The following is a 13,068-nucleotide window of genomic DNA, read 5'->3' on the forward strand; positions in this document are numbered from 1 at the left end:
TCTGGCCAGTTTCCTCGCTTGCGCCCGCGCCCTCTGCCCCAGCCTTTGTCTAAAAAAGGATGCTGGTTAGTGCCATGGGGGGCAAATTGAGGTGGATATTGGGGTGCATACGGTGGCATAGGGGGTGGAAAATGGGGGTATTGCCAAAACGGTGGGCCCTGGAGCGGAGGGTGTGGATAAAATGATTGTCCACGTCTCCCACCTCTTACCCCTCCGGGGTTGTGATTGCCAATCGTCACCGCTCGAGTTGCTGTCACTATTTGATCCTCTCCTGGAGGAATTGGCACTGGAGTCTGAAAGGTATCCCGTCCCAGGGGGGACGTAGTCGTCTTTGAGATACGGATATACCTTTTCTTTAGAGAAACGCTGGATATCTTTCTGTAACTTAGTTACCTTCTGTTTCATCAGAAATTCTTTATGTTCAGATATTTCTTTGTTCAATTCAGCCAGCTTGGTTTTAAAGCCTAGATTCTGCCCGGCACTCTTTAGTGCACTTTCCGCGGCCTGAATCTTGGTGAGCAGCTCATCCGCTAATCGTTTTGCTGTATTGACCAGTAAAATAAGGAGGTCGTGTGTACACTTCCATGAGATTAGTGACCATTCGATCTTAAAATGGCCATCCTCCCAGAATATCCTGGGGAAGTTCTTAACGATAAGGCCATTTGGTGCTATTTTAGCCTTAAAATACTCAGCCATGAGTGCTCCATGTAGGGTAATTCTAACCCACTCTCTCTTCATATCGGAGAGTGATTTCCAATCCGCTGAGTTACTCCCAGTGGCTGTTTCTGTATCGATGCCAAGAATGGATGGTAGTCTATGGATAGCTGCCGCATCGTCACCGAAACTCAGTCCTTGTCCATCCATCTTGTGGTCACTCACTTTGCTGGAGAACAACCTATTAACAAGCACTGGCAAATGCCAGGTCATTCGTAAAACAATGCTTGATGCTTCGAACCAGACAGTTACACTTAACCATGTGAGGGGGAGAAACAGTTTGTGTAAAAAGTGTAAGACAGCTGTCATTGGTATGAGACTGTTACCCTGTGAGCAATACAAGAGCTTTTTGATATCAGTACCAGCGTAACTGCTACTCTGTAAAGAATGAGTTTCTTCTAGTAAAGACTGAGGGTTGTAGAGTGCTGTCAATGTTTCTCAGTCTGTAACCGGTGTGAGAACGTTGCCAGTTGTACAAGACAGCTTGCGTGCGGGTTATCGGCGGTGAGACTGCTCTGCGAGGAGTTGGAGCGATGAAGACTGAATCTTTACCTACTGCTAGTAAATTCAGTATTTTGTGCCCGGAGTAATCGAGACGTGGCGTGTGCGGTATGGGACTCCTGTTCATAGTGTGCAACTGCTATGGTGGGAGAGAGTTTTTGTACATTGGTCCATCCTTCACACAAATTACCAGGGCTTTAAGTGTGATGAAAAAACTGGAGGGTCTCAAAGGGGTGTGACCAATTTAAGCCACGCCCCCAATTACAACACGTAAACTAATAATCTGTTTAGCATAGAGTGCCGCTTAACTTGTATTTTGCGGTTTCTGTCATTGCATCCAGATATAGGCTACAACTAGTAACATCATACCTACAACAAGTCAGGCTTTTTGGCTTTGCCAATGGTTGTAGTTTGCATAAGATAAATAAGCAGCAACTATGGCTTGTATACACTATTGAAAAAGCTTCCACTTAAAGCCCTGGTGACACTGCGACAATGTTGCTGCTCCAGAATTTCAAAAAAAGAATGGATCAGAGAGAAAATAACTCTTTAAAGGATTTCCCTTCCCCTACAACGCTCACCTGGCAGGACGTCATGCCGTAACGTCTCCACTAGTGAGAAGTGAGACGTGTGAGCACACGTACATCGATGTGCCTGCAGTCACTGCACTCCGGAAAAAAATGACCGCCTGTGTCAGGGAACAAAACAGAGCCCGATAGAGACCAGTTCGAGGCCCCCCTTTTAAAAAAATCTGCTGGTGCTCAGCACCAGTGAGACCCGGCCCACTTAAAGCCCTGCAAATTACACCGGAAACAAAGGCACTGCTGATAGAACAAGCCTCACAGTGCTGCACACCGCTTTGTACATGCCCACATTTGAGCGCGGGAAGGCAGGTTTTTTTTTTGTTGTTGAAAAATTCGGGTTAACGGAATTTACTCCATGTGCTTGAATTGGAGTGGGTGTAATTTAGTGAAGAAAATGTAAACTACAACCTTACTTTGAAATCTGGAGTCACTTTAATTAGGTGACTTGACACACCCTGCTGAGAAATGAAACTGCCAAGTATGATAGAAATCCCGAATTAGATCATATATTAACAAGAATCCTCCCTAAATTCAGTTCAATGTCCCTCTGGAAGCATCAAACATGCTGGTACACAAGCTGAGGGAAAGCAAATAAAGTGCATAGGATGTAACAAAAAAAACAGGCAGTTGCCCAGGAGGGTCCGAAACACTAAAGGGCAGGACAAATTAAACCCAACCAAACAAAATCAGGTATTTAAGAAGGGCACTAACACGAGCCAATAGAAAAGATGGGAGGTGCTTCCTGCCCCAATTCAGATACAGCATGCCTCGCAGAGCAGCGCATGCGCTGCTCAGATAGACCTAAAAATAGTTACTGTTGATGCTGAAGACTAGCATCAAAAAAGAGGATGTATATGCATGTATATGTCAAACCAGCATCATGACATGCACGTCATGTGTGTGCCATTTCTTACATTTTCCATTCCAAAAAGGGAAGACGCCAAACTTGGTGCTGTAGGTTAAAATTTATGCATAAATGCACATACAAAATGAAGTTGCCTGGTTCCAAATTGCAACTGCCGGTAACCTCTAAAAAAAATATTTAATATATATATTTTCTTAAAAGCAATGAGGGGTGTTGTAGCAATGAAGGACTGGGTGGGGGAGGAAGTCAATGCTACGGACACAGGAGCTTGTTGAAGAGGAGCGATAGGCATGCAAAAACTGCAAGATCAATCGTGGACGGGGATTATCAAGGAAAGATCATGGTGAATGTGGGGGGGGGGGGAACCAGCACACTAGAGCAAAAGCAAGAACAGATGCCCTCCCGTAGAGTAATAAAAAGTTGCTCCGCTGCTCTGTATACTCAAGTAGTGGAACCACAGGTCATCCAATAGGAACATCGCACAGGAATGCTCCAGACGAGGGAAAACAAAGTTCTTAACTTGATAATTCAACCAACACGTGTTTTGCCTTATGGGGGCCCAGGAGTGTTGGGCTTCTTTAAGGCAAGGTGGTGCTGGAGTGTCATTCTAAGAGTAAGATAGTCAAGTAAATCTGGAATCCCTCATTTAGACCGGATGCTAAATGGTCAGGTAGGAAGAACGCAGCATGATATCAGGTCTGTAGATTTTTCGTACCACTGGTTCAGAAACCAACCATGAGAAGATTACACCGCACCCCGAATTGGATTCTCTCGACTTCAGCAATATTTCATGTTAGCCCTGCAGGAATTCCATGACCGCAAATGATCTTTGACACGCCAAAGGATTATATGACATTTTAGCATAGTCATTTGGGCTTTTAACATTAAAATATATTTATCACTAAGCAGGCACTGCAGTTACCTTCATTTTTTTGTCCAGACTTACCAGGTCATGTTTCCTCATTCGGGCCAGCTCTTGCTTCTCTTGCTCTTCTTTCCGAATACGATCTTCCTCGTCCATCTTCTCCTTTATGGCCTCCAGCTCAGCCATCCGCTTCTCAAATTCCTGTCTCTCCTTTGCACGCTTCTCAGTTGCCAGCTCAAAGTCATCTTGAACTATGGAACCAGAAAGAAGCAGAGCTTAAGCAGCAAGGACATCACATTAAGTAAACCCATTCAAGCAACCAGTCACTGCAAGAGCCCACATGGCCATCTTTCAGCTTGGAAAAGTTCCTACAAGTGAAAGCTATTGCAAGATGAATGGCGTAAGTGATCGTGCAGAAAATCCCAGCATAGGACAGAGATTTTGTGTAGGCTACATAAAGGGAGCATGTGGGGAAAGGAGCAGGAATTAATCACTTCTGCAGGGAGCTCTAGAACATTCCCAAAGCCTCCACTTCCTCAATCCTCCTCCCAAACTGGTAGATCATAGCTGAAGTTTTACCAGACAAAATCCTACTATCCCACTTTGGTACAAAGGGTTCCTGGTGGAGGACTGTGCTGGGGCGAGCTTTGAAGCATGTGACTTTCTTCTGCTGTTTCAGCTCCTCCTCGATCTGCAGACACAAGTTAATTATTAACCTTCCATTCCAACACTTTACAAAGCTTGTGAATCGCCTGTAAAATAGTTTGCAAACCATCCCACTAGGAAAAATATCCCAGAATGTGCACTACAAATCTGAATCACAAAGTGAATAATGACATTAGTCCAAATGCAAGTTGCATGCTACAAGAGGTGGTACCGGCCTTCTGCTTCCATTGCTGAATCTTTTTCGCTCCTCTCTCCTCTATTTGGAGGTTAAAAGGCTCTGGCTGTGTTACAGGTTTCACCTTTTTCTCAGGAAGATAGACTTGGTCAAAGTAAGGCAGCAATGAAGCTTTGAACACTGGAACCTGTAAATACACATTAAGTCTGGAATGTGAAGGGCCGACTACTCCAGTAGTACATCACGCTAACTGTATAGAAGACCCTTCCACCTTCAAACACAGAAGCCCACCCACACACCAGCATTTGTCCTCACCTCCTCTCTCCTTAGATCTTCTAGTTTCTTTGCCGTTCGTGCGATACGCTCTTTATCCCTGGACTCAAAGGAGAACGGTAGCAGCTCGGTCTGCTTCTGCTCTGGAGCTTTTGGCTTAAATGGAGCACCAAAATCTGGCATTGGATTGGCTTTAATGACTGACACTTCCTACAAGAAGAGTAGGTCAGAATTAATCATTTCCACATAGTCTAGATCTGTGAAATGTAGTTCTTAACACCAAATCCTACCTGCTCGTCATGGGGGAACGGACGGACTCTGTACTTCAAAGCAAAGCCTGGTGACTTTGGTACCGTGGGAAGAACACATTTTCTCTCCGGAACGCCCTGTAATGCAATTTACTTTAGTGTGAGGTGAAGATCACAAGAAAGCACTGAAGGACATGTACTCCAACACGCCCTCCTACTGGCACTTACCACCACCCCTTCAAGAATCCTAGTTGGACAAGGCCTTGAATGAAATGTGAACACCTCCTCTGTGTCCACTCCAGTCACTTCCTGCTCTTGGATCCGCTTCTCTAGGTGAAAGTTAAAGCCAACCGGCTTGGTGAGCTCCTTAACACGCTGCTTCTTTGGGAGAATCTGTGGCCCCTCCAGGATCCTACGATCTAATTTCCGGGCCCGAAATTTGTACCTAAATTGAGATCACAACCCGATTAAATAACTGGATTATGTAGTTAAACCAATGTTTGCAGCAAACGTGGATACTAGACAAAATAGTGCAAAAGTGGCTCAAAAATTAACACTAAGGGAATTCGTACACCTTCACCCTCTTGGTTACAGTCTATATTATCAACATACTGTAGCAGTTGCTCCAGCTGCTCGGCCTCCACTTCAGCGGTACTTTTGCAGGTCACTGGGCGGTGGCGCCCCTTTGTCTCCAGACGAGGAGTCTTGGGAGTGGTTACCTTGGGTTTTACCCATTTCACAGGTGATGGTCCTTCAGAGAAAGATCAACACTAATGTCACAATTCAGGATTACAAAATTGTGCTACTCCAACACCCCCCCCCCCCCCCATCAGCCAACTTCTACTATAAAACCACAACCTGGAACCCATTCCAGCATCCGCCATAGCCTAACTACCGCCACTGAACTGTTGAGGCTGCCTGTAACTGACTGTACAAACACAAGCAGAAACAGCTCTTGACATAGCAGGATCCCACTACAGGCAGTCTCCAGTGTCTATCAGCCATTTACCACGGTCACAACAGGCTTTTATTTGATCAAATAGATCTATTGGTTCAACAAAAGTTTTTACCTTTTATCCCTACATCCTGTTAATGGCCTGCTGAACTCCCATCATTTTATTAGTAGATATGGAGGGGTATGAAAAAGGTAAAAAAATAGAAATGTAAAGAAAAAAATGTAGATTCAAATCTTGAAGGAATGCAGATTGAAGGACACCATTTGAATCTAATGTGAGGAGGATTTAGGAGAAGGAAAAAATATGAAAATACCCTATCAGAAAGGCTGAATAGCAAAAACAGCATCCATATTGATGAAAGCTATATCTGGACATCAAGAGGTCTGACAAATCTATTCCTGGTTTAAACCAGTACCAGATCTGTCTCTAAAGTAACATGCATGAATGTTTGGATGCAGGTGCGAGTCCCAAGCAAAGAGAAAGGAGAACAGACTCATGACCAAGGTGTCACATATGTTCAACGCCCTAACCAAAACAATGAGGGATAAAATGGGCAAACTAAAGGTGAACAATGCCAACTATGCACATGATCAGTCATTCTACTCCTAGTTTACACACAAAGCCCTATAGATCCTCACCTGCACCATCAACACTTTGTGAGCCAGTGTTGCAATAATACTCCGTATGCTCATTCAAGTGCTTAAAACATAAAAGCCACAGCCCATTGGTTCATACAGGAGCCACCCCCAGCACATGTTCCTTCAGAAATCTAGCCAGCATTATATTCAGATTGTTTTCTTACAAATAGCCAATTTGTTTTGTGCCCGCTGGGGGGCGGGAATAGGCTTATATCCTTTAAGAGATCACACTCTTAAAAACCCTGGGAGCAGTCTGGCAATATACTCCAAGAACTATAAAGAGTTAGGATAACGACTGCACCATCATTTGGTGTGGAAAGAAACATCTGTCAGGAAACCCTCAAATGGGAAAACTAATCCTGAGTCTTATACAGTTTGAGATCAGAAAAACTGGAAATTCTAACTGTTGCAAAAGGAATTAAGCCATTCCAGACTTTAGCCACAATATATCATGTAAAGTTGACCTGCTTAGGCAGCCATACAACAATATACAGGGCATACTGTTAGGACAGAAAAATCCTCTGCATAGTAATAACCTACCTCTTCCGAGTGCCCAACTGTACGGTTGTCTGCATCCCTAATGCCAATTGTTGTCCTATTCAAACAAGGGTCATTTGGGTGTGCCATGACGTAGGACCATCTCACGGATTTGTGGTTTTGGAGGGGCGCCAAAATGTCTACCCTCAGTGCTGGAAGGCATCTGCCTTCAAAGAGTTAAGTTGCATGAGTGAGGTGGTGGCAACATACTATGCGGTGTATCAGTAGGAGTGAACAGGTCTTTTATCGTTTCAGTGAAGTGAGGCCTACAGGCTTACCCACCATTTTAAACTTATGCTGCGGTGTGCTGAACTCGCCCTTGGCCTACATCAGATAAATGTAAAGCGCAGCTCAGGAGCAGTGAATTGCGCTGGATGTTTGTGTGCCTTGGAAGGGTACATACCAGCACAGCGCAGTGTATGTATGGTTGGTGCATATATGTAGTATGTACAGTACATGAGCTGTAGTGATGTTAAGTGCATCTGCAATGAAAGCATTGGCTGCATGCATGTGTGCTTGCGAGAAGTGTAATACATAAAAGGTGAAACATGGTGTGTGCTGGCAGAGCGTGCATTTGCAAATAGCCCACCCTGGAACAAGACCGATGATACCATACTGAACAGTGCGCGTAGACTGAATGCATGTGTAGTTGTGGTGGCACAATGCTTCGAGGCAACAGTACTGAGAGTGTGTGCACGTACACAGAGTGCAAGTGTGTCTGCAATGGTACATCACATGGGTGTTTTATTCCATTTTGGGAAGTTCAGGCCCCCCCCCCCCCCCTCAACAGATGTGTATTGCTGCATATCTGTGAGCTGGGTGGGACACACTGGAGGGAGTGAGACTCTTTCCGCTTTTAAAAGGTTGCTATTCGATTGAGTGAGATCACAAGGAAGGGGCCTGGACACATCAAGAAGGAGATGGAGCTGATCAAGGAATCAGAGTGGGGCTGGGAGCCCAGGATTGATCTTTTGATGAACATATCACTGTGGCTGACATCCATGTGTGAACTTTAGTTACTCTCATGGCCGGTGTTGGGTCAATATGCTTCAGAGTATTTCCTGCTGTGAAAGCCTTTAAAGAGGAAAGAGAGAGAACAGTGTACACTTCAAAAGATCCAGCAGCCTAAAATAAAACTTCAAATGTGATTTAGGGTCCGAGTCTTTGCTGTCTGGAAATGTACTATATGAAGGAGGTTTAGACCCCAGATCTGCCAGGAACCAGATGGGCTGTGTGATAAGGGGGAAGCTTTGCAAGACTTCTGCCTGTGATCAGGACTGGGGGCCAAGACCTGTTGGGCGAGGAGGGGGGGGGGGGAGGGCACTCTGGGAAACCAAGTCCTCCTACCTGGGTGCCTGGAGCACCAGCGCTTACCTGCTTGCAAAGACCAGTGTGCCCTGTGAGGAAGAAAAGTTCTGGGAGCAAGGTCCAGTGGGGTACCCTACAGAGAACTCCCTGTAGGTGGTGGGATATGGGCACTAACTCAGGTTGTTGCCCGTGTGCAGGATTGATCCTACGACTCCTGTATGCAAGGAGAGGGGCTGCCATGCATCAAGCACTGTGCAGGGAGCATCAATCCTGCGGTGACCCCAGCATGCCAGAGGGGGAGACAGAGGAAGCAGTTGTGACCCACACTCCAGGACTCATGAAAACCTTAGCAGCGACCCAGCATACCAGGAGAGGCTCTGTAGTGTGGGCGATTACACTGGAGGAGTCTTGTGTACGGAGGTACCATGGCTAACCTGTATGCCAGGAGGTGCTGCCAGTACTAAGCTGCCAAAAAGTGAGGGCTGTTGCCCAGGACCAGAGAGGCTGCCACCAGCAGGTCGAGCCCCACGCATCAATATCTGCCCCCATCAATCCAGAGAACCCTTGGAGAATGCCGCAGATGTTGCAACTTTGGCGGGCTCTGGTCAGGAGCTGGGAAACCAACCCACCTTGTGTGGTAAAGACAGACTTGCTGCATCTATGCAGACTGGCAGCACCGCGCGAGACAGCCTGTGCCTGCCTGGTATTGCTGCGTGTACTGTGAACAGCCAGACTTTGCCAAACAGGATCAGAGCCTGCAAGGGTCCAGGAACCCACTGACACGTTGAATGCTTCCGTGCTGCAGGCGTGGATAAGACATGAATCACACATGGGATTCACTACTGAAGGTGCTGAGACTATAGACACTTGAGTAATCTGAGAAGGAGCGTGTTGTAGACTACATAACTTTCTTTTGAGTTCCCAATGCTAACAAAATGAGAGGCTGAAATTGATCACAAAGCAATATCTAATCACCCTGCGTTCTCTTAAAGCACCCAGTAGTGAACAAAATATCCAACTGCATCAATTACACACTGAAAAATGACAACTGTGATACCAGGCATACTATGGGGTGCAGTTAAAAGTCACCGTTATATCAGAGGCCAACAGATTATATTTCATTAGCAAAGCAATTCCACTAAAATTATAGGCTGAACAAGGGTGAAGTTTAAAACACTGTCATACAGAAAATTCATTTGCAACTAGGGGTGGGCAATAAAATCTGTTCTGGCAGTGAAGTTTTGCAAACTCCGTGCTCAGTCAGAAACACTGCGCTCTGGCAAAACTCCACCAACCACTGCGTGGCAGAGTTCTCGTGCCCGGCTCACCAATGTAAGATTGGTGAGACAATCTGCATCCCCTAGAGCAGGGATACTCCTAGTACGGCCCGCGGGCCGCCAGCGGCCCGGCAAGCCTTCCTTGGCGGCCCGCGGACCTTGCAGACATCGTGCCGGTTGCAGCAGCGTGGAGCTATGGGGGCCGGGCCGGGCGATTCTTTTAAAAGCCATTCACTTGTTAATAAGGCTTTGTTGTATTTCACCTCTTCTTAGCGCCCCTGCATCTCCCCTCTGAATGAGTGGAGATGCAGGGGCGCTAAGAAGAGGTGAAGTACAACAAAGCCTCATTAACAAGTGAATGGTCTTTAAAAGACCCGTGAAGTACTTGGGTGCGGCGGCTGTGTGCGCTCTGTCCACTCTGTGCCCCGCCCCGCCTCCCCTCTCATCGCGCCTGGCTCTGCCTGGGAATGAATGTCATCTGAAGTGTATGAGGCTGAGCAGATCAAACACCACGAAGAAAGCACTGAACACTACGGTTGTGCTCCCGGCTATTCAGGCTAGAAGGCGGCCACTGTTCAATACCTGGACGATTTTAACTAATTTGGAGAGATGGAGGCCGGCCTGGCTGACTCCGAAGCACATGTTCCCAAAATCCGGGTTTACAGTCTCGGCCAAATCTCTGATTTCCTCCGCCAGCTGGTTGGCAGCCGTCATGTGTTCTTTGATTCTCTCCAGCCCCCTTTCACACTCCTTCAAGAGCCCCTCCACTTCGTCTTTCTCTATTTTGCTGTTGATCGCATCCACCACACTTGCCCCTGCAGAGGTGACTCCCCCTGCGGTGGAGAGGCCGAGTCCTACAGCAGCTGCCCCGAGGGATGCCTCCCCTGTGAAAGGTGCAAGGACCAGCCCCCCCCAATGCCAGCAGTCCCCCAGAAACACCTGCGAAGCTCCCGATGGAGACAGAGGGAGAGAGAGGGAAGGAAGGAGACGGCGAGCGAGCGAGCCAGCCAGCCATGTGTGAATGCCTGGTCTGGTGGCTCAGTGGACAAAGGCGTCCGCTGCAGGGGCCTGTGTTCAACCTCATGGTCATAGATTTTTGTGGGGGTCTAGCCCCGCCCCTCCCCCACTGGCCCCGCCCCCACCGGTGCGGCCCTCAGTTAGAAACCACTCTGTAAATTTGGCCCCCGAGAGAAAGTTTGTGAGTACCCCTGCCCTAGAGAGATTTTCTGACACCAGAATGTCTCACGGCAAGATTTCCCAACGTGGGCGGTCATGGCAGGTCAAGACCTATTGAGTGGAGAAAGCTGCCGCTAGAGTAGAAAAAACTGAGCGGCAGAAAGCTGCACCCTCTGGCGAGCAGTCCTAATTTTCCAGCACGGAACAAGCGCCCGGTGCTAAAAATCAGAATGAGTAGCACAAAGTGCTGAATTCTGCCCGCGAAACTCTGCAGAATCTTGGTTATGCAAGTCTGTGGAATTCTGTGGAGTGAAACACCACGAATTTCGCCCACCCCTATTTGCAACAAGAGCAAGTAAAGAAACTGAAAGCACACCACTTGGACAATGGTGCATACACTATTATGCATTAAAACAATTATGGTGGTAGACAAACTTAGGAAGATACTGGCAGGCAAACAGAGCTCCAATAATGAGCAGAGTTTTGATAAGAAGGTATGAAAGGTGACAAAGCAAACTAATAAAAGTATCACTGAAGCCTTTAAGTAGTTAATAGGAGTTCAAAGGATGAAAGCTAACCGAGGAGAAGACAACCAACCCCAATGGTAAACAAGTACAGCTCCTTACAATAGAAGGAGAACAATTATAACTCCCAATCAAAATAGAACCGATAATAGCTAGGATAAGCAGATTGGTTTAGAACCTTACTCGATAAATTTAGTTCCACTGCGCCACAATTCCAGTGAACCTATTATACATAACACACAAGTAGTGACAAACTATGACCAAAGCTATAATTTCAGTCATCATCAAAGCAGGCCAAGCCCCACCCTTCCCTCTTGACAGGTCAAAAACCTGCCCAATTTCATTCCTAAACCTTGATTGACTATCTAAACCAGTATCCTAGCTCACAGATGAATTCAACCAGTGCTGCATATTATTGCCTGCCATACACAAAATAAATGAGCAAAATGTTTAATCGGGTCAACTGGCGATACATGGCAGAAGAGATGAAAAATTGCTATAGGACCCAATTTACAATTGGGTGCTGGAAGGCTCTCAAATCCTTAATTTAAGGGTAAGCAAATTGTGGTCTAGCAGTCCCATTTACGTTTGCAAGGGGAAAAAGGTAGAGTTGGCACCTCTATTGTTCGTTGATCATGGAACTCTTTGCTGAAAACATTCGCAGAAACAGATGACATAAGGAGCGAAACCCTGAAAGGGGGACTTGTGTGCGGAAGTACTTCAGATACTTACTCAACCAGAAAGATGTTGCTAGTACTGCTGGAGGAAATTGCCCAATTTGGAGCAATATATGGATTTAAAGTTAACCTAAACAAATCACAAGCTGTGAATCTATCCCAAAGTGTCAATTTGTAAATTAAGAATGTGATTCCCATTGAATGGGCCAATAAGATATTTGAGAAGTCAGAAGTCAAAATCACACCCAAAGAGGAAGCCAACTAAACCCCCTTCTTAAAAGGATGGAGAATACTTATCCTCCCGGCACACGAAGACTCATGATTGGGCCGCCTGTGTCCGGTCAAAATGAACCTTCTACCTCAGGAGACCTATCCCACTGCTCAAGCACTTCCAGAACTCTTGAAAATTTTAAATGGACAAAGACCAAACATTTATGAAATAGGCAATTGTGCCTGTGGGTGAGGGGTGCCCTCAGAAGTCATCCAGTACTACCAAGCAGCGCAAAAGAGCTATGTGGAATGAACCAATCCGAATCTGAGAATCAGTCACGTTTCCTTGATGGAGCTGTAGCAGGGCAACCAATATGTAAAGTGTTATGGCTGAGGAAAAATCATAGGGGACCAGACTAATGAATAAAATCTGAATTGAAATATTTTGTAAAAAACACAAAACTTGTAGTTCTCTAAAGAAAAACAAAAAAATGTGCCTAGAAATTAGATTTCATTATCAGGAAATACTCGTTGGACACTAGGGGCAGATTTCGATGTTGGCAGATCAGGTCTTGCCGTTGCTTTTTCAATGTTCTTCGCGCCTGCTGTCTTGGAGGTCGCCAACTGTATTTAGATGTTGGCGGGTGCATGGGAGAAAGACTGACGGTACCACTGCATCCATCAGGAATCTTAGACAGTGCCATAAGCAGAAGCGGCTGGCAGCAGTACTCCAGTCAAGAGTCCTGCCGAGCTGATTACAATGTGCCTTTCCGTCAAGGCAACTATTGTGGAGATACCTTCTACTTTGAGTTGGGGAATCAAAGGAAAGGAGGTAAAAAAGTACTTTTTCTTGCTTTCATCCTCCATCTTCAAC

General features: G+C 46.2%; 1 protein-coding gene and 1 long non-coding RNA gene across 3 annotated transcripts in view; one reads left to right on the plus strand and one right to left on the minus strand.

Moving 5' to 3' along the window:
* Window positions 1–13,068, plus strand: part of LOC146812512 (uncharacterized) — a 480,077-nt gene that overhangs the window by 103,683 nt on the left and 363,326 nt on the right. The window lies entirely within an intron of this gene.
* Window positions 1–13,068, minus strand: part of LOC146812515 (targeting protein for Xklp2-B-like) — a 78,283-nt gene that overhangs the window by 25,625 nt on the left and 39,590 nt on the right. For both annotated transcript variants that reach the window (XM_085619519.1, XM_085619520.1), the window contains 7 exons: window positions 5,504–5,642; window positions 5,120–5,336; window positions 4,934–5,029; window positions 4,686–4,853; window positions 4,411–4,557; window positions 4,109–4,220; window positions 3,611–3,780 (listed from right to left, as the gene is read on the minus strand). In XM_085619519.1, coding sequence (XP_085475645.1) covers window positions 3,611–3,780; window positions 4,109–4,220; window positions 4,411–4,557; window positions 4,686–4,853; window positions 4,934–5,029; window positions 5,120–5,336; window positions 5,504–5,642 — 1,049 coding nt within the window. The remainder of the gene's footprint in view (window positions 1–3,610; window positions 3,781–4,108; window positions 4,221–4,410; window positions 4,558–4,685; window positions 4,854–4,933; window positions 5,030–5,119; window positions 5,337–5,503; window positions 5,643–13,068) is intronic.

The sequence above is a fragment of the Triturus cristatus genome, chromosome 7 (assembly GCF_964204655.1).
Source record: "Triturus cristatus chromosome 7, aTriCri1.1, whole genome shotgun sequence".
In the NCBI taxonomy this organism is placed as follows: domain Eukaryota; kingdom Metazoa; phylum Chordata; class Amphibia; order Caudata; family Salamandridae; genus Triturus; species Triturus cristatus.